Genomic DNA, 22,257 nt, shown 5'->3' on the forward strand with positions numbered 1-22,257 from the left:
TTTGATCCAATCATGTGGCCTAAACACACCCCGAGTGCCGGTTTGATGTCAGTCAGGGGTCTTACCTCTACCAGCTGGGTGATTGCAGTGAGCAGTGACCGTGGAGAAAATGGTGGTGAGGGGCAACACACACAGCACATCCACAATGAACAAGGGATGGGATGGAGGAAGGGATGGGGGTTGCAAGGATGAGAGGTGAACATAAGGTTAAGGATGAAAGAGGGAGAGACAAGGAGGTGGTGTTTGGAGTGAGGGATGAGAAGAAAGTGGTGGACAGTGCGGGTGGAGGGAGAGAGGGGAGCCACATGTGGATTGGTTTGAAGAGGGTGGAGAAACAATGCAATGAGTTAAATCAGAGTCATGCAAACGGTACAAACTGATACATCGAGGGCAGCAACACCCGTGATTCAGTGATGTCTCGTGAAATGAAATGCAAAGAAAAAGTTAAACGTCTGTAAAGAAGATCTACTTGATAAGAAGATGAAATATGGCACAAAAAATTATGTTTTGCTCGAGTCAATGTACTATGAACGTATGATGAAACACAGTTACATGAAGCCACTTTGGCTAAACAACAAAAAAAAATTACAAAGAAACCTGAAAACGACTAAAATAAAATGTAGCTTTAACTGCACGTGTACGCAAATGTAAATGTATCTCCATCAAATCATGTATCATCTAGTGTAGAGCAGGCATTAGACACAAAAACACACACATACATCTCATGCTGTTATCATGTCAGACGTACTCATTTAGTTGTGGGCTGCAGACACTGCATTAAAGCTCTAAACAGACCTGGGCTCAAAAGCACTTCATTTATCTGTGCTGAAGGCCACATTAGTGTAGCTACACAAATTTGGCACAGTTTACTGAAGGTAAAATTATTAGACCCAGGTCTGCAGCTGAAGCTAACATTTCCAAACATTTAGTTTATCCTCCATACCTGTGCAGACTGGGACACCGCCTCATCTAGTGCTGTAGCTCGACCTTTGACCTCCTCTTTGATGGCCTGGTACCGTTTCTCGGCATCTGCGTAGCGCTGCGTCACAGTCGCACCCTCCTGCAGGCTGAGCTCTGCCAGCTGAGGTCCGATTTTCAGCAGCTTGTCGATGTGTGGCTTGTGTTCTGCTATGGACTCCCTGAGCAGCTGGAGAGGAAATTAAAAACATGGATAGTGAGCATTTATTTTAATTAGAAAAGCACAACCAGGTTATGATATTCCAGGTCTTCGCTTACTCTCATCTGGTCCTGCTGCAGGCGGAGAGCATCTGTGTCAATAGCTGGTGGTGGAAGCTGGGCGATGAGGGTTTCAGTTTCACCCAGCCACGGCTCCAGTTCCTCGTAGGTTTCCCAGAACCGAGCCACAAGAACCTGAGCCTGCTCCAGAGCTGAGAACCGCTCGCTGTGGCTCTGACTCACTGCATCATAACGAGCGCTCAAAGAGCCCGTCTTGAGCTGAGGAAGAGGATGATGATTCAGATACAAGAGATTATTTCTGTTGCACTTCTTGAAGCTTCTCACTTTCCTTCCCGTTCACTCAATACGCCCAGAACTGTGTCTGTGAACATCTTACCATGAGTGCATCCTTCTGAGCGTCACTGCATGCTTCTAAGATGTCGTCTCTGGTGCTGAGGAGCTGATCTACTGTGTCTTTGTGTCGGATGATGTCAATGTTGAATGCCCTCTGCACTTGCAGTTGGGCCACGGTCACGTCAGGCTCCAGACTCAGGGGCCCCAGAGATGCCAGTTTGCGCTCCGTCTCCCCAACCCAGGCCAGCTCTGCATCCACGGCCTCTTCATACTGAAGGGAGGAGTTAGCGTTCAGCAATTTTAACCAATCAGAGTAAAAAGTCAAATGGAAATTTAGACTTATTAAACTGCTTGCAGTACCTGCTGAGACCTCTGGATGGCAGCTTGTACCAGTTGCACCCGCTGAGTGATGGTTTCATCAGCCTGTCGGTAGCGCTGGTTGGCGTCTGCGACGAGGCGGTCCAGGCCTTCTCGGGCTCGCCAAGGCACTAAATCCAGCAGAGCGCTGCCCACCTCGTTCACTGTATCCAACACCAGACGCTTCTCTGCTGACACTTTCTTCAACTCCTGCAACAGTGAAACTTTTAGTTTTATAGAGCACAATCTGCCAAAAAGCAGAAATATTTCCTATATCAATTCTTTAATATGACCACATGCATCAACGTAAAGCTGAAATAAACTTGTCTAAATGGCATCGAGTGTATCATCTGTGTTTTTTTCTGCTGCTTGAGTCAAAATGAGAACACTGAAAATGTCACTGAAGAGTGAAAAAAACTGGAAGGCAGGAACAAATTAAATGGCAATAATCCTTTCAATAGCTTTTACAAACTGTTATGGAGCTCCCAGAAATCAATGTTTCTATGGTAACTCAGCTGTGGGTAGGCTGAGATTGGAAAGGCTGAAAATGTCATTATAGACAGGAGTTGTCGTTAAATGAGCTTTTCAGACATTTTGTACAACTTCTTTATTATGAAAATGTTAAAAAATGATCTTTAAAAGCTGTAAAATGTGGATGACTAAGCAGCACACTGGTTACTAAAAAGCACAAAAGCTGATCATATAGTAAAACAAGATGACGATGCTTCATCGTAGCCTGTTTTAAAGTCGTACTTTCTGATTCTTCAGAAAGTACGACTCTGAAAATTGGTGTGCACATACGAATGCCTGCAACTGATGCATGCAGAGTGTTATGGCGATACTCCAAACACAAATTTTTGACCCATTCGCTTATTGGCAGAGAAACAAATACACGACGAACCTGTGATTCTCGTGTGAAAAACTGGAGCACAAACATTAGATCATCATGTCTAAATATTTAACTTAAGAAATCCAGTTAAGCTGCCTTTAATCCCTTCTGCGGTCTTCATGTTTGTACACGATTATTTTTATGTTATTTTGGCTGAACGGAAACAGTTTACAACATCCATAAAAACATAATTAACACAAAAAGAAGAATGCTGCCGTTTAAATGTGAAAGTCTGTTTTTAAAAGAATAGGAATTGTAAATACACCCTGACTCCTCCCACCTTTTGTCTATCCTGGTAGGCGGGTGAGGCGTCGGGCTCGACAGTGTTGAGCTCCGTCTCCACACCGTCCAGCCACTGGTTGAGGTCGTCGTGGGCGCTAGCGAATCGCGTGGACAGCTGCAGGGCCTGCTCCAGGGTCCGGAGGGCTTTACTGCTGCCGGCCGTCATCTCGGCGTAACGAGACTTGATGCCGTCGAGCTTCTCCTGGATCAGGAGGACCTCCTCACCTGCAGGATGACACGGAGGTCAGGTAACTGGGTTCAATCAGGATATGTCAACAAACCATGTGCAGAGTGTATAAAAATATGATCTCCTTCATTACAGCCGAGCATATTATCTCTGTAGAATGTTTAGTGAGACACACAAACTCGTTCTATCTAAAAAAAAAAAAAATCCTTATATTCTGTAAAATCTCACAGGATCCTCAGTTTGACAGCTTGGCGCTCCTTTTATGGCCACAACATTTGTCTAACGGCCTAAATATGACAATAAAAACACAAAATGCAGTCATGGGTAGACCAACAATCAACTCACTAAAGGGGAAGCAGTCAGCATGGCTAATATCAAGATATACCAAGATAAACAAAAACCAGATGTTACACTTTGGTTCACTGCTGATCAAAAAATATGTGGTTTGGATGCAAGTCTCTCCCCAAGCCTGGTCTTTCTGTATCTGTACAAAACACTGATTTAAGAGTTTATTTATCCTTTGGCAGATTCAATGCACAAACCGACACTAGACCAACACTTTTAAGTAAAAGCCGAAAAAGGAAGAAACTCCTGAGAAGATTCACAAAGACGTGAGCGATCACCTGTGGTCTGTTTGAGTAGAGCTTGTCCATTCTTGATGGCCTGGTCCACGGTTTTCTTCCTGCTCAAGATCTCTTCATTCAGAGCCTGAGGGAATAAAAGGAGTGAAAATGAACACAAACTGTTTTATTTTTGCAGCCAAAGATTTACTGGAAAAAATGTAAGAAATAAAACAGCATCCAAGTTTTATTATATTCACTGAAACTCTGTTTATAATGTTTATTACACTTGATTTAAACGGGTTTAGCTCTGGTGCAGACTTCTCGGTCCTTAAAGGAGACCTATTATGGTTAGGATCTGTCATATATGTACTGTTACAGTCATGGATGCTTATATTATAAATGACCAAAGAGGTCAATGTAGTCCTTCAAACTCTAAACCAGGGGTGTCAAACATAAGGCCCAGGGGCCAGAATCGGCTCAAAAACTGGAAGCCTTTGGAAAACATGAAGTAGTTAATAGATTTTAAACTTTTAACTTTTAATAAGTTTTGCAGATTTTCCTCATTGACACTACACCAAAGTAGGTAAATAATAGCTAAAAATGAAACAAAATGAAAATAATTAAATGTTTAATTAAATGTTTTTACACTGATAGAAGGGCAGCTTCACTGGTCTGACCCACTTAAGGTCAAAGTGGGCTGTAAGAGGCCCACAGAGTAAAATGAGTTTGATATTCCTGCTCTAAACGCTCCATTTCACATAGTTTTTCTCCTCGCGACTAGTATTAAGTCATAGAGTGACACTATCCTTAACACTGTCACATGTGAACACTGCTATTCAGCCAAACCACCTGCTTGAAACCTTTTGTTTGTGAGGGGCAGCGAGTAAGATGAAACGTGGCTAAAGGGAGAGGAGTGGCTATGAGGTCCTTTATAGCGGATGAACTGAGGGGCTACAGCAGGGCTTTGTACGGGATAAATAAGGATTATTTTAAACTGTCAATTACACAAAGCTACTCTGGCAGAGTCCAAGAATAAACATGTGGAGCTGAAAACATAAACAGAATGGGTCCACTTTAAATATTCATATTTTTTCATAGTATAAATTGTTGTGATTTAGGAAAATGTAAGTGAAAGTATTTAACGCCCATAACACAAACTGTTATCTTACTGAGGGGATCTTTTATTTGTGCAGCTCTCTCAGAGACAGAATTACTAAGTTATTGTGTTTTAAGGAGATGAAGCGCTTCTAGCGACACTCAGCGTGTGTTCATCAAGTCGTACCAGAGTGTGTTTGTGCTGCTCGGCCAGCACCTGGGGCTGATAGCTCTGTACAGAGACCTGAGCCAGTCTCTGAGCCACCTCCGCCAGCCAGTTCAGCACCTCTACCTCGTCCTCCCCAAACAGCTGAGCGTTGGCCAGTGCCTGCTCCAGCAGGCCCGCCCGCCTGGAGCACCAGTCTGCAAGCTCTGAGTGACCAGACCTCACCGATCCCACGCGTTCGCTTAACCAATCGCGATCAGCCGCGCAGCTGAGCGGGCTCAGCGATTGGCTCAGCGACTCGAGGTGGTCAACCTCGGCTTCTCGGGAAGACACGTCATCTTGGAGCGCCTGGGAAGTGAATGTATATATGCGTGTGTGTGTGTGTGTGTGTGTGAGTGAGTGTGTGTGTGAGTGTGTGAGAGAGAGAGAGTGTTTTTGAAGTGAAGGGAAGTGAACAAAGAAAAGAAAAACACAAAGAACATGGATAAAAACTTAAAATATGAGCATGCAGATGATAAAATCATAACCGACAAACATCAATGGATGACTGAATGACTTAAAGAGAAAAAACTTGACACCACTGAAATGAAAACCAAAAAGAGGAAACTCATAGGAGGTCATGTTTTGATTGTAAATTAGTGCTTTGTGGTTCTAGGATGTATTTTTCATGATTTTCATCAATGAAGGTCGCCGACTCTGCTCAACCGGATGGATGCGTTGTTTTTTCCCTCGACACCCAGGGAGTGAAAATCTATAAAATCTAAATGCAAGTCAGCGTCTTACCCTAATCGGGTCTCTGGGGTAAACGGTACCTTGTGTTTGATGATCTGCTGGGTGATCTTTGCCGTCTGGGTTCCCATAGGCTCAGCAGAGCTTAGGCGTCTCTCCGTGGTGCTCAGCCATTCCCCGAGTGGCTCGAGGGCTTCGTGGAACTGAAGAGCCAAAACCTGCAGCTCCTCCAACTGCCTTTGTCTGAGAGACGAGAGGGGAGGAGGTGAGAAAAATCCATGATGAAGAGGAGGAGGAGAGGGGTCTCTTTATTGCTTTCTCAGTTTGTTTTTTGTGTCATTGACAGATTGGGTCTTGGATGTTTGTCATAAAGTGGTTATATCTTTGTTTATTAAATGTTTCTCATAAATAATTCAGCTTAAAAGTATTTCATGAAAAGATAAAACAGATTACTGTAGCTTGACTGAGGCAGAGGGAGGATTTGCAAAGTGGTAAGAAAACACGACTTTTGTGCGCAGATAAGTGAGAGTCATTGCCAAGAAAAGCTTATCGCGTGTTTGTACAGAAAGCAACACTGTGTGTGTGAGTGTGTGTGTGTGTGAGAGTGTGTGTGTGTGTGTGTGTGTGAGAGAGTGTGTGTGTGTGTGTGTGTGTTCAAGAAAGACGCTGTAATAAACTCCAGAGACATGTCAGAGATTCTTCTATCATCTGCTACAGCTTGCAGCCAGGCATGAATGTGTAGTAACATTATACATTATGACTCTTCTACTTTTCACGAGCAGACACATCAGAGGTATCAAACCTCTTAGCTGTGCTTTGTGCGTTGTGTATTTATGTGTATCATTTCCCTGGTGAACAAAAGAACCTCTAAAATTACACCACAGAAACCAAAAGTAATGATTCCAACATTTCTTCAGGGACAGAGAGGCGTTCGATGGAGCCACACAGAGATAACATCATGTTGAGGTAGACTTAAGTCACAACGTTACACGCAGCAAGGAACATCTTAACTCATGGCTTTGATAAATCATCTCTGCTGCCTTTTTCTTTTAAAAGGATAAAGATTTAGACTTTAGCATTGACGACGCTGAAGGGGACTAAAAACAGAAAACACCATCAGAGCTTGGACCTTGGTTCTTCTCACAGAACCTGGTACAGCAGCTCTCAGGCATTTTGTAGGTGCAAAGCACCAGCAAAGACTGTAAACCCCACATTGGGCCACCTTAGCTGTGAGGGGCTTTACCTGCCGCTGGCCTTGTCCAGCAGGTCAGACCATCTCTCTGCTAGACTCTGCAGCTGGGTCTGGATCTTCTCTCGGTCCTGAGTGTCTGCTGTGGCTGCAATCCTCTCTCCTTCAGCCTGGATCATTTCCACTGTCGGCCTGCGGTCATCTAACAACCTCTGGAGGAGCTGAAGGACAGGAACACACACTTAGCGAAGTTTGGAGTATGAACAAAATAAGAGACCGCATTTCTGTCTGGAAATGGATCATAAAGTTAAGTAACACCTGATTAAAACAAAGACTGAACACAATAATGAAGTTGGCATTTGAGCTTACGCATTAGACATCATCTGTTTATCTGCCCAATAACACTACCTAATTAAATTTGATAGTAATTACATTTCTGTCAACACGCTCTCATTTTCAAATCAGAACTTGAAAGCTAATCCGTCCATGTTTGTCAAAGGGCGGGGTGTTTACAAGCGTGACTAAAATCAGAAAATATGCCTCAACAAAGCATGCAAGTGTGTGCTAATGTGTCTGAGGCGTGAAAGGAGTGAAGGGAATCAGAGAAAGTCTCCTTTTTTTAATAAAATCAATTTGTCAAATGGTGCAGGTTGGCCGATATCTTTTCTATCTAAACTGTTAAACATTAACAAAGGCTGTTGTCACCTTTGATCGGACTGTTTGCACATTAAGAAACGACGTCTCTCATTGTTACTTCCTTCCTGCTTAGATACCAGCCCCACTCTCCCTGCTTTGAACCTCTGCTGACAGCTCGGCTTCATAACGCACCCCCCTGCAGGTGACGCGACTCTCCGTCACAGAGGTAAACACATGTGATTGATCGCAGGCTGAGACCACGGCCCCATATGTGCACAAACACAGGAAATGTATGTAGGATAAACAAGGGAAGGAGTCTGACTGTGTCTCTGAAAACAATACAACTACACCATGTGTGCACGTGTGTGTGTGTGTGTGTGTGTGTGTGTGTGTGTGTGTGTGTGTGTGTGTGTGTTTTTATGCCAGTCTCGCTGGCAGACGGTCAGCTGGGGCCGTTTGGATGCCAGTCAGACGGACCATTGACCGAGTGTATGTGTGTTTGTGTGCATGCGCTCGTCATTCAAATAACTTTTTGAGGTTGTTTGAGGATGAAGGACACCGAGGACATCTGAATATAAATAGTAATGCTAAATAAATAATGCTGCTTTAAATCTGTGAAATTTAAAATCAGAGCAGACGCGGAATGAAAGCCTCACTTATGACCTAAAGCAGCTCACTGATGCTGCTGCTTGTTGCGCTGCTTTACTTTACACTGAAACTGAAAAATGCAGAACTCAACATCAAAGTGGATTTTCCCTCCTCTCTCATCCTTCTCGTACCTTTTGCTCTTGGATCTGCGCCTTGACCACGCGGTACTCGGCCGATGGAGGCTTCTGATTCGCTACCAGCTCCTCTGTGTCGCTCAGCCAGCTGAGCAACGGCTCCAGAGCATCCTGGAATTTCCCACAATGCAGCAGGGCCTCCTGCAGCTGGGCGATCCGCTCTGCCACCTGAGGACAGCAGAGATGATTGTGAATAGGGAAACGAAAGTGAAAGGTTTCATAGAGTCAAGAGGTTATATCTTGGGATAAAGAGCCAATAAGCTCCAAAGGAAGTCAATCTCTAAAGACGTCCATGTAAAAATGCAGAATTTAAGAGAAAAAATACTCATGTTAACAGCTTGGGCACTTTTTTTTTTAATAACTAACACATTTAAAGAATAGTGAGACTTAAGACAAGTTTGCTTAATACAGACTCGTCCACTTGTCAGGTGGATGCTGAATAAACTGCTAGCTGGTACCCTTCAACTCAGATACCTGGAGCCATGAACTGGACAGCATGTTTGTTTGTTGGTGCCTTTTGGAGCATTTTGAATGAAATTCACTCTAAAAACAGTTTTCACTGCTGTGTGGTTATTTATAGAAACACAGTGCATGAAGTGAGAAATTCATTTAACATCTTTGTATGTCACCAGTTTGCACAGAATATAGAGGCAGCTTCATTCACTTCACCCTCTCATCAAACTATGATAACATCTGGCACCAAAAAACCCCAAATAGTGTTGATGAAAATGCTAAAGTTAAGAAATCAAAAGAAAACCTGTGAATGTCTACATCCATCTTTTACATATACAAGTAAATATAAAAAACAGTCTACATATTTATTATAGCAACAAGCTGCCACTACAGCTACAGTAAAAGGCTGAACTCAAAATGTGATTTAAAGAAGGAAAACTTTATAACTCTTAATTTTCTTAGTCTTTGATGTGATGCAGAAGACAGTGAAAATTAAACATCTTTGCTGAGACAAAGAAACACACCCAGGAGTCGAGACCAAAACAGATGCACCAGCGAGCTTTAAGTATTTGGTTTTACCTTAAAACCATCTCCAAGGCTGAGTGGTTACAGTGATTACGCAGCTGATTTTGGCCTATTATCTGCTTTCCCTGCCTGATCCTGATCTTTTCTAGATCCGTACCCGCTTGTTTAGTGAGTTCCATTGGAGGTTGGTGGTCTCCAGGTCGTGCTCCAGCGCCTGGGTGTCGGTGTGTTTGGCGGCGCTCTGGATGAGACCCTGACCCACTGCGTTGACGTGCTGCAGCTTTGGCTGAATGCTGTCTACCTGCTCTCTCTCCACAGCCTGAGAGGAGAAGGAAGAGAAAGAAAGTGGTTTGTCACTGACAGTTTGACTGACTTACTCCGTCCATGAATTATTAAAAAAAGAAAGAAAAAAATGCAGAAGGAAGGAAAGAGTTTAAACTGTTTATTTAAACACACAGTTCAGCAGCAGTCTGCAGCCAAAAATACACCACATACTCAATCTGCACGACAACAATTGGAAGTGAACCGTCCCACTTTATGTGCCTACATATAGAAGTGGATATACTGGATAGAGAGGAGTGGGAGACAGGAAGGGAACTGGAAAAACGAGGGTGGAGGGAGGAGGAGAAAAAAAGGAGGGGTGACGGGGGGGGATTACGAGGATTAGAGGTTTAGACGAGTAACAGGATGGCTGGAAAAGGCTGAGTTGACAACACACACACAAACTGTACCGTATGGGTGCACACAGCCCTCACTCGCTCACACCCCCCAAATCCACACACAAACAGGCAGGCAGACCTCCACCATCACACGTTTATAAAACATACACACACAACTTTGCCTGTCTGGCCACATTAATCACGCATGCACGTCACAGTGGAGGGCTGGAGCCATCTTGTGATGACAATAGAGGCAGCCACCCGACACTAAAGACAACCAGACTTGACTTCCCAGGCCGAAAAAGACTGAGCGAGAGCCAATAAGTCAGTCTCCCTCTCTCTCAGAGTAAAACTGTGTCACGGCTGTAAGCAAACACATTCTGCAGCGGTGACGGGTCCCGTTTGGCTCACCGACGGAAAACTGCAAAGCTCTCCAGCAGCTAAGGTGTCAGTAGTAAACTGAGCGGTATTAATCTGCAAGTTATTTATCTGTAACTTGGGAAAAATAAAATATATTAGATTTTTGAAACCGTATTTTGACAATCTAATATTATTACTTGTCCCGTGGTAACTGTGATGGGCGTTTTTCATATCCTACATTTCTTTCTAACGCCCCACAAATACATCACATGACAAACCTGTGTGACTTCTTGACTGTAATTTCCGCATTTCAGAATCTGGAGTTCTTCCCAGACCTATAAATTCTTGTTCCTGTTTGGTTTATGAATGCTGCTTTTCTAGAGGGGTAAACAGTTTTACACAGCCTTACTGTGAAGAAAAATAGCCCCAAACCACGACCTAATGCAATAAAATGTCAGGACAAAAAGAATGACATTCTGCTAAATTCCAGTAAACCATCCTGTTATATCCAACAATTTGCCAAATCCGCAAGACAAGGTCGAAAATTTCACAGTATTCAACCAACTTTCTGACCAGTGGGAACACTCCAAACCACCACAAAGGAAATCTTCCCGTTTGGCTGCCTCTGGGATGAAATCCCATCAAATGGGAATCCATGACAGTAATGCCGGGCCGAGGGGTGGGGAGGAGGGGGCTGTCGTGAAAACATTTGAGAAGTCCTGACATTTAGAATCAGTCCAAAAAGGGAGAATTAGGTCTGGTGGTGGTGGTTTGTGATGCTACTGCAGCCAAACCCCAATAGCCACACAAAGAGACACACACACACACACAATAACCAGATGTGCACATCCAGGCCACACATACACAAGACTGTGGTAAATCCAACGCCTGCGGGAAAATAGCTGGTGTTAAACGCTGAGGGGGGGGGGGGGGGGCTCACTTAAAGTGAGTGAGAGGAGAAAATGGGAAAATAAAGGTTTGGGTTTCAGGGAAATGCCACCACAGATTGGGAGCATTCACAGCTGAAAGTGTTAGATACCAAAGTAATAATGTGATACTGTGTTAGATAAATGGGTCATTATTTTCACTATGAAATGTTAGATATGGTGTGTTTTTGTAAAATTGTGAGATGCAAAACAATCCTGCATTCATTGATTTAAAGTCAGGTGACAGTGAACAGGTGAAAGGTCAGAAAACTGAACTTTCCACAGATTTCTATTCAAAGTTTTTCTATTCGATTCACTAAGAATAATCAAAGGTTATCTTCAGATATCCTCATTCTGCTAAGTAATGTTTTTTTTAATGCGATAAAATGTGGAACTGAAGAGTGAATTTTCTTCAGGCTTTTAAATTTATGATGAAAAATAAATCCCGAGAAGAAGAATGCTTCATTTTGCAAATCCTTCATTACCATTCAGGACATGATTTGTTGAAGTCTAAAGCTTTGAAATCCTTACACCCGGATTTATGATGTGCTGGAGACGTTTACAGACTCGCTGTTGTAGCTGGACTGGAAGTTGTTGAGCTGCAGTTGGTCATAATCAAAGGCTTTACAGGTTTCTGCTCATCTGGTTTAAATATGGCATCAAACTACAAGTCGTCCATGCCAGCAGCACGCACGTGTGCGTTTGTGCATGTACTTCCATATCTGTGTGTTTATAGGATTCTTTTTTGTGCAGAAGTGCTAATCAGTGTGTGTAATTATGTGTGTGTGTACACAAAATGACTAAGTGTTCTACAGGTATTAGTCGCTGTGCATGATTAAATATGAATGAGCCGTTTGTGTGTGTGTGTGTGTGTGTATTCCTGTCCAGTTTGGACACAGCTGTGTTGTGGTGATGGGCGTCATAGCTGCTTGGAACAGGAAGTCTGTCGGCCAGAACAACAATGACTTTAACCATGACCCGCTCCACCCTTCGCCTTATCCTGACGTGTGTGTGTTTGAGATAGAGGAGACCAGAAAAGGAAAAAACAGGGAAAGTCCGCCCATTCATCACCTACACACACGCACGCATGCACAGAGATGTATATAAAAACGTTATAGGTTGTGCGCGCTTGCATTTCTGTCCGCTCTCCCTCCTTTTTCCTTCTTTTCTCTCTTTTTCTTTCTGTCTCTACTTCAGCCGCCCTCTCTGCTCGTTCTCTTTCTCGCCAGCTCTGAGTAGCTGAATCCACTAAACCAGAGCTCTGGAAAACGTCCCACATACTTGTCATTCTTCTCTACCTCAGCCAGCAATGCAGCAAAAAAAATAGAAATTAAAAATGCACCCAAACTCTCCAACTGATCTTACTTAGCTTTACTGCCATACTCAACCTTTCTCCTCACGTCATGTCACCATTCATCTTTCTACCTCCTCTCATCTTCCTCTTGTTCTCTCCGCCATAGCCGCCTCCTCCTCCTCCTGTCTCCCATACTTCCCCTTCTTCCTACTCAAACTCTCCATCTGGACCGCAAACCCACACTGGCTTTCTCACTTCAGCCGCAGTTCAGCGTGGACAGGCGATATAAAACACTGGGATGAAGGCGGATCTGAGTAAAGCTGGAGAAGGTTGTGAGGTGTTGATACAGGAGGCTAAATAAAGCTCCGTTTGCAGTATCTCAGTCGCCAACACTTTAAAGAGCTGGTGAAATGCTTAGAAATTTAGCAGCCAATTCCCAGATTTAAATATTTGGCCTGTGCCTCAAAGGTTAACAGTTTGATAAGCGCATCTTTCAAAGAGGATAAATAAATAAAAGAAACTTGCTAAACATTAAATATTCACAAGTAAATAAGCAACAGAATCAAAGCTAAAAATACAAGCTTGATAATTTATATATTAGAAATGTGACACCTAAAGACTCGTACTGTATCTGATCCAACACAACCGAGTGGGAGCGGTGTGGTCACCTTCTGATTCAAACGAAAGCAGCTGACATCACTTTTTTCCTCCAAGGGAGCCACACCCAGTTAAAGAAAGCTCTCATGTAAAACAACTGTTCAAATTATTTGTCTGTGTGCACCCCCCCCGCTCGCAGCTGGAGTCTGATTGAAAAAACATGCTTTCAGGCCCTCAAGGAAACATCCATCATGAGATCACAGGCAGATACTGTCACTTAGTGATTAGTAGATTAATGAAATCAGGATTTTAATGACTCCCAATGACTATGAAAATGAGAAAATAGAAAAAATGCTTATGTGCTCAATCTGTCTTGTGTCATTAATCCGTTTCAGCCCTTTTCCCCCCTAAAAGCCCAAACTCACTCACCGTGGAGATCAGCTTCAGCTAAGATGAGGGAAAGAGAGCCTTTGTTCAACAATATTCACCTAGAGGTTAGCAAAAGCTTCACCATGGTGTCCAAAGGAGAATCCATGTTGGAAAAGGATTATTAATGATCGCCAGCTTGCCAGCACCTGTTGATTTTTCTGCAAAAAACCATTCCCTACTCTGGGCATGCCTCCTGACCAGAGCACCACAAAACAAAAACACACAACTTTAACAAATCCACTGGTTTAACTGGGCTAAAATTTATGTTCTTGCTGAAGTGAGCAGTCACGTTAAACGACTATGATCTCAGTTTTGACCAAGAATAATGGCGATTATAATTTGTGTCACAGTCGAGCACTGTGAACATGTGACTGTAGCGCTGATGTTTAACAACACAGATGCAGAAAGAAGAACGCCGTGGCGACTTCAACTCGTGATCCGAACAGCTGTAGGAATATTCTCACTGGGTCTCGAACTGGAATTTCGCATCACGGTAGCTGCGCGCTGCACCGATCGTACACACGGCTCAGATTTGGAGCTGTGCGTTGTGTTCATGTACACATACACACATGTGCAGATGTTCTAAATTTAACAGCCATTTAACAACAAGAAATAGCTGTATCGGTGGCATGTGTCCAGAACATCAATTTCAGATCGGGGACATGCTGGCTGTTAACACACAGAGGCGCAGCAGCTTTCCTTTAACTGTTACCATTATGGTTACAAACATGCACGAAAGAAAAAAAACAAAAACAAGAAAAAGGAAATTAATAACACGCAGCACTTGTATCTAAAAAGATCTGGGATCTGCAGGATGTTGTTCAGCTTTTCCGACTCGTTATCGAGGCTTTAAAGTTGCTCTCTGAACTGCGTCCTCTCCTTTCATCTGCCTCTCCCTTCATAACTGATTTCCATTACTATGAAACTTTGTGAGTGCTGGTGGTCAAATCACAAACATCTTCTTTAAGAGTGTCTGTGAAGCTAAAACTGCTTAAAACTTGAGAGAAGGTGAGATGAACCTGCTGTGCGATGAAGAAGCCTACACGAGGAATAAAGAGAAAACCAACAGGAGAAAATGAGCACACACTGAACTGGTCCCGACAGCACTGCCCAGACTTGCTTTTTTTTCACCCCCATCCTTCCTCCTCCTCCTCCTCCTCTCGCCCTTTTCCCTTCTTTTCCTGCCTCAGCTCTCGTCTCTCCTTCTCTTCCTGTCTTCCAGCCCTTGTCCTTCCTCCCTTGCTCCTTTCTCTCCTTTCTAATGGAACAAGAAAGAGGAGAAAGGAGGAAGGGGAAGAAATCTGTTTCCCCACTAAACCTCAAAGTGAAAATGGTATTGTCGGCGAGGTTTTGCTTTAATCCACGGTCTAAGCAAATCTCTGACACAGGGATGAAGGGAGCTAATAGGTTCATAAATCCAATTTGAAACCAGCCAACCTGCATTTGAACACCAACAAACAGATACAAATCTCATGCAAATGTGGACTGCATTCAAAACACACTGTCCCGAAACCTCGCCCCACTCCTTTTCTTTCCCTGTACTGTCCCACCAGCAGTTTTTTTCAGGGGGGGGGGGATTTTTAAACATTTACTTCATTCACAGGATTAATCATCATCTGCATATTTGTGGGATTTTTGTGTGCTAAATCACTCCCTGAGAGACAAAGAAATGGAGGAATTCTGAATTATTTCCATCTTTTTTTCCCTCTTTGGTGTTTCTCTTGAAAATTCTCCCCGGATTTTAGTGCTCTGTTTTTTTAAGAGTTTGTCTTCTCGTTGATACCACAGAAAGAAAGAGAGAGAGGTGGGAGTGACACAGTATGAGGCAAAGGGGGAGGAAAAATATGTAAAAATCACTAAAAACACTGCAAACATTTGATGTACTACTGATGTATTTTAAACACAACTACCTTCAGTTCTAGTGGGAGATCAATGTCTCCCTGCTTTTGCTTTAATGCTCCACATCCCCCCTCCCTCTCTGTCTTTTGCAGGTTTATCCCAGAGGCGGATGTTCACAACCGGAATTATCACATCAATTGAAACACAAATGTAGGAGCTGCAGACCTTAAGCCACCTGGCTCGATCTACCCCTGCTCGTCTGTCTCTCTGCTTTTACATCTGCCTCTTCAGCCCATTTGTTTCCACCGTTTCATCTTGTACTTGTTCTGATTTCAGCAACAGCTGAAAGCTACAGCAAATCTTTTTAAGACCCATTTATTAACGCCGCACTGAACCTTTCAGAAGTCATTTCAAAAGAAATATTAAGACGTTAAGCTGAAAAAAGATGTCTTTCCTTCTAGCGGAATATAATTTATATGTAATGTGTAAAAAAAAAAAAAAATCTAAAATGTTACAAATGTTTCAGATTGTGTTTTGACTGATCTGAACGAAACCCAGCAAGCGCTAAAAACTGCAGTTCCTCCAATGGCCACTGGAGGCCGACTCAAAAACGGAGTTAATGCTTATGGTTACGCACTGGTTAAAGACTACATGTTTGGCCTCTAAAGCCAGTTTCCCATTTGACAGCAACTACATGGTGGATGCATTTTTATTTTATTTGATGTTCTTTAAAGCTTTCTAGTCTAAATTTTATTGAGGCTTGAATTTAGGGCTGCACTGTATTCGTGATATTTGTGTTTTTTGGAGAATTTTTATTTGCATTTATCTCCCAAATAATGTGTCCTGTTGTGCATTTACTAGTGCTAAAAAAAACCCCTCAAGCACAGACACGTAGCTGTGTCTGTGCAAAACGAGTTATAGTTTATTGGTGCAGCTTGCTCATAAAGCTTGGTCATAAACAAGTTGCTGTTAGCCTGGGTCAACACGTTCTTGCCACATCTAAATACATTTTTATCCCAGGCCAGAATAAATATTTAGGCCCTCCTCAGATTTTTGCACTACATCTTGAAACAGTCTTCAGCGTGCAACAACAACAAGTGATGGCACTGTTGGGAGGGATGATCTCGATCTTGTTCCGTTTCCGCTATGCCGCTGCGGTTTCAACATCAAACGCACCACAACTAAATAAAATGAAAACGATTCAGAGCATCAGATTTTATAGGAGCCAACAGAGACGAGTAGCTAAACTCCTGAGGGAAGAGATCAACCCTAATCTCAGTGTCATTCACAGCATTACACAAGGTTGGATGCGGTCATCCGTGATGCTGTAAAACATCACAGAGCCGAGTCATTTTCACATATTTATTGACTCTTAAAAGTCTCCTGTTGTTCTCAGTAATCACCCCCCCCCCCCCAACCTTTTTGTTCACAAATTCCATTCTGCTCATGAAGCTTAACTTGAGGCTTCAACATGAGAGTCTATCAGCCAATGAGCGATGTCATTCATCCATCTTTTACAGCCACTCCGTGGCGACTACCTCTGATGTGAGCCTTTAATCATTTAAGACCCTTTTAAGAACTTCAAACCTGTGTCTGCAGAGAGCACCCAAAGACAACAAAATGTTAACCATGAAACAAACTCTTTCAGAACTGTCACTCAGTGCATAAGCTGCCATCGTTCAGCCTGTCTGTACTGTATGTTCCTTCGCTCCAGTTCATCAAACAGCATGCAAAGCTTGTCCATCTGTCTGTCTGTCTGTTTGCGGGACACGCATACACACACTGTGCTTTAAAATGAGCTCCATGCTAATCCAAAGACCTTCTGCTTGTGTCTGCCTGCCAGCGTAGCTCTCATATCTTTGTACTAAGGCCCCGTGTACCACTAAAAGGTGCTTCCCTGTGAAAACAAAAGCTTCCTCCACCCTACCTCCCCTGTCGCCTGTGTTTTTGTGCCTGCTCCTTTGTCTTGATAAACTCTGTCAGTGCATCTGATGGTATCTGTCCTCCCCATGGTTGTCACATCATCCCTTTTCAATTAATTTCTATCAGCAACTTAACATGAAAATTGCCTGGTGTTTGTTTAAGTGTACGCACTGGTTTTAAATGAGAGCAGAATATTGAAGTGGGAGGGAAGAAATAAAGAAAGAACAAAGAGCATGAAAAAAAAGACGTGAAAAAGACGAGTTTAATGAAGAGGAAAAAAGTAAAAAGCAGAAGCAGAGGTGGACGCACCGAGAGGAGAGGCAAACAAGACAAAGACATCAGAGGTCAAAAACAAGCTACAAAGTCCAGCCCACCGTTTGAGTGTTAGCCCTGACACATCCTTATCTGATATCTAAGTTTATACTCCCCGGACAACCTCACACAATGTTTGTGCAACCATGCTGGCAGAAGCAGTTCCACTCACAGAAAGCCGCAGTATTTACCTCTCACCTCTTTATCTCAGCTACAAAACCATCCAAGCATGCAGGAGTGGAGGAGGACGCAGAGAGCAACAGTCAGTTCAGAAGAGGAAGTGTGAGTCTGAATACAAAACACACAAGCATGCAGTGAAAAGAACCACTTTGGTCACCTTTCAGGAACGTGAACAGAACCCTGGAGTCAAATTTCCCGATTGCTGTCCATTAGTCATTACTATGAAACAATAAACAGCACAGTGTTTCCGTGGCAGCGGGGTGTTACTAATATGCATACTGAGGTTCAGGATCAGTGCAGTGATCTTTAAATTATTTTCTCAGAAAAAAACCCTGGCGAATTAAATTCTAGTCATCTCCTTCAGGAATAAAAGTTTTAATTGGAGCTCTTTGTATAATCTAAGTTGTAAAAATAATTATTGCAGACCTGCAAAAGGTCACACACAGATTTAACAGCCTTCAAATTCTACACTACAAAAACATTTAAAAGGTAAGTATAGTCAGGATGTGGGCTTGACGAGTGGTAATCCTAGTTTTGCCATTTTTTGTCTTAAAAAGATCATCCAGAGCCTTTTCTTTCCTCCTCTGCAACAGGCCTGGTGTCATTTCAGGTCACCTGCAGCTCAGAGCTCTGTCCTGCTGTAATTCTCCTGTTTTACATCTGAGGAGGGAGCCAACATGACATCTGATTGCATTAAAGTGAGGCCAGAGCAGCTGTAACTGCAGAGAGAACAAACAGACGAGGACTGATAACACAAAAATCAGTTACACACCCAACCGCACACTCACGAATACACGGCGTAATGTACTCTTAAACCCACACAGGGTACAATAAATGGGCCGTTACCCAAGAGCAGCCAACGTTTACCTGGATAAAAAATATAATGTAATAAAACACGACCAGGACCCTGCGTCGTCAGCGTGGCAGCAGGTGCATCAGCGACCACTCAAACCGCACATTGCTCATACATAATGTACGCAATGAGAAGTAATTACCTTTTTTGCCTTACATTGAACCGCTAGGGTCATCGTGTTAGAAAATTTCCCAAAACAAGACAATATTTTTGTTTTATAAGCAATACACTCACACACAGACAGTACAAACGGCTCACCTCTTTTCATGTATGCAAACTTTTCAAAGGAGATATGATAGATTTGCTAATATCTTTAATCTCTGAAACCAGCTTTCCCCTGTTCACCATCAGAACTGCAGCACATTTTAAAAACACGTGAGGAGCAAAAATAAATAAATAAATTCTGAGTCAAGAAGCAAATCTAAGCCAGACACTGACATCTAGAAAGCAGGACAAGCTGTCAAACGTGCCATCATGATGACATAAACCCATATAAATACACACCTCCGAGATGGAAGACACGACACAGACAAAACAAGTCGAATACTGAATGCAGATGAAGACGAGCACGCTTCAGTCACCGACAGGCCTCTGCTGTGAGTTTCAAATCAGGCTAATTTTGCTGTATTTATAAAAAATTCATATCGGTAACTTGCCTGTACTCCAACTGTGATCACAAACTCAGAAATCAAATCAATCCAAACAGAAAAGTCACCCAAAGGTCTCACTTGGTATACAAACACAGCCTCATAAAACACCTCAAGCACCTTCTCACAAATAATTCAAACAACGGGGAAAACTTTGGCCTGTGTTACTCGGGAACACACACACAAACACACAGCTGGGATATGAGCAGCTGCCCTGACTCTGTATGGAAAACGAGCGTTCGGTCCTCTATATATATACAGACAGCATAAACACAACAGCAGCACGGCCTCGGGGGAAGATGTTTTCAACTCTGCATGTGCGATCAGCTCTGCAAGTACCCTGCAGGCCTTGACCATCTCGCAGATAAAAAAGTGATCAATCAAATGCATGCGAGCACGGATCCCCACCCAAACACACACATATATAGGTATAAACATTGTAGCCCTGAGGCTAGTTTCCCATGAGCAGCACAACCCCGCCCCCCTTAGCATCATATTGCAATAATTTAAAGCCCTACTACTGAAACACAACTAGCTAATTATGGCGTCTACATAACTTCTCCACCACTCCCTCCCTCCACATACATTTTCCATGCCATGTCTACATCAGTCATTCTCAACACTTGGCTACCTGACCCAATTCTTTTTCCACGCTGTGCCTCTGTGTGCTCACATGTCCACATCTAATGGATGCATAGCTAAAAACAAATTTTTGATCTTCTGCTGGCAAACTTTTTTATTAGGGTAAATTTTGATATCAGTAAACCAGGATCTCTGTGGTTTCATTTAATGCTTTCTCTTTGTCGGCATGGCATTTATAGACACTGGTCTGTTCCAAATCAATCAGGTTTGGTGCATTTACAAAATCCCAGATATCTAAATGCCATAATTAAACTACACAGCAGCACAATGTGTTATTGTAAATGGGTCATCTCAGGGCACAATATGAGTTTATGTACTCTATATTTACCCTGGGTCAACTCAGAGTCCAAAATACTCACAAAAAAAAAAAAAAAAATCAAACACCTTGATGATCAAACTTTCAAAATAAAAGCATACCTCTGACTGTGTATCAAGGTTGAAACACGGTAATGCGGTCGAGTCATTCTCTGATTCAGAACCACGTTCTATTTCTAGACGGGGGTCTGCGGGTGAAGCTGTGGGGCGCTCGTCTTCCTGGGGCGTACAGGCTTGAGCTCGGTTCGTCTCTGTCTGTGCAAAAAGACTCTGTAGCAGACCTGGCTCAAGTTGGTCCCAGGCCTGGTCTCTGCTCATGAGGGGAGGAACGTCAAGAGCAGAGCCATCTGACTCCCAGTCACTGTCACCTGTCATAGAGCCCAGCACAAACTCCACCCCATCTATCCCAGACTGGGTCCCCTCAGAGTACGAGTCCAAGTCTTGCTCCTGAGTATCCTCACAGGCTGAGCCAACATCTGAAGGGCCGGGCTGGGGGCGTTCAGGTGCTGCCATGTAAACAAAGCTATCAGGTGAAAGAAAGGATCCCTCTTCCTCCTCAGGGTCTTGGCAGCAGGGTGGTTTGGGGATAGGACTGGGTGGAACAGAGTCTTCAATTGGAGAAGGGGGATAGTCACTGGGGTACTGGGAAGGCGCAGACACAGCCAGGTAAACAAAACTATCTGATATTACAAAAGCTTCAGAGTCTTTAGAGTCCAAACATGCACCACAAGAGTCTGATTTAGAAGGTGTTTGAGGTGAAGAGGCAGGTGGTGCTGAGTGTGTATGCTCAGAGTCTGATCTGGGGGTGCTAGCAGTCATTTTGGGTGTGGCTTCCAGATCTGGGGCTAGTTCAGATGTGTCCAGTACTGAAACGACATCTGTGTGGACATTTAAGTTTTCAGTGTCTGATCCAAAAGATGTCCCCTCTGGGTCAAACATTATTGCCACAGAAGGCTTAAAGTCTGAGGGGACAGGAGCTTCATGACAGGAAGTTTGAACGTCAACATCCTGTATACATTCATTGTCGATTTCTTTTTCAGCCATGTGCGGAGGCTCAAGGGAGTGATCCATGAGAACTCCCTCGCTACTGTCCAAACTCGGCTCAGATTGGTCATACACATCCCACTCTGTTTCTAACTCCTCTTCCTCTTTCAATTTCCCTTCATCGTGCTCAGTCTCTTCCTCCACATGTTCCACCTCCTCAGCATAAGGGTTGAGAGGGCTCCGAGATGGAGAGGAGGCTCTCTCTTTGTAATCCTCTTCGTCATGCTCTGATGACGCCCCGCTGTCCAGGTCTGTCTCAGTCTGTGCAGGTTTGTCTTGTTCACAGTCTGTCTGAGTGAGGTTACTGGTACCAGTTCTGTCTGGCTGGGATAAACGGCCCCCACTGGAATCTGTATCCAGCTGCTGACCAAGTGCAGAGTCTGTTGGGTAACTCATCTCCTCTTCCTCTACCTTACTCTCCTCATTATAGTCAATGTCACAATCTTCATCTATGAAACCATGTTCTTTTTTGTGGTCTTGTGCTTTAATCAAGTCAAAGTTTATAATTTCTTCATTGTGCTCAGAGTGAATTATGTTCGAGTCTCGTGTGGTTTTATCTAAACCAGGATCAAGACCATCAGGCTCTGTAAAATTAAATGCATCTATAAGAAGAGTTCCTTCAAAATCTACACAGTCAGTCTTTGCTTCCACCTCTCTATCCTCTTCCTCCGAATAAGGAAGCGTGTATGGATCAAGAGGTTCAGGGTCCACACTCATCTCCACTCCCTCCTCTCCTTCATCCTCTTGACATTGCCTCTCCAGCTCTAAAAAGAGGTCATCTGACTCTGCTCCCGAGCTGGGACAAGGTGAAGCACTGGGGACCCCAGGACCCCCAAATCCAGTAGGGGGCGTCA

At 43.4% G+C, this 22,257-nt stretch overlaps 1 protein-coding gene across 1 annotated transcript in view; it reads right to left on the reverse strand.

Annotated features, from left to right (window-relative positions):
- Positions 1-22,257, reverse strand: part of macf1a (microtubule actin crosslinking factor 1a) — a 235,581-nt gene that overhangs the window by 22,355 nt on the left and 190,969 nt on the right. The window contains 12 exon segments of the mRNA XM_025902114.1: positions 66-74; positions 944-1,147; positions 1,237-1,455; positions 1,574-1,801; positions 1,891-2,097; positions 3,057-3,283; positions 3,869-3,953; positions 5,091-5,417; positions 5,882-6,041; positions 7,042-7,208; positions 8,403-8,573; positions 9,541-9,702. Coding sequence (XP_025757899.1) covers positions 66-74; positions 944-1,147; positions 1,237-1,455; positions 1,574-1,801; positions 1,891-2,097; positions 3,057-3,283; positions 3,869-3,953; positions 5,091-5,417; positions 5,882-6,041; positions 7,042-7,208; positions 8,403-8,573; positions 9,541-9,702 — 2,166 coding nt within the window.

Source organism: Oreochromis niloticus, linkage group LG22 (assembly GCF_001858045.2).
Source record: "Oreochromis niloticus isolate F11D_XX linkage group LG22, O_niloticus_UMD_NMBU, whole genome shotgun sequence".
Taxonomy (NCBI): Eukaryota; Metazoa; Chordata; class Actinopteri; order Cichliformes; family Cichlidae; genus Oreochromis; species Oreochromis niloticus.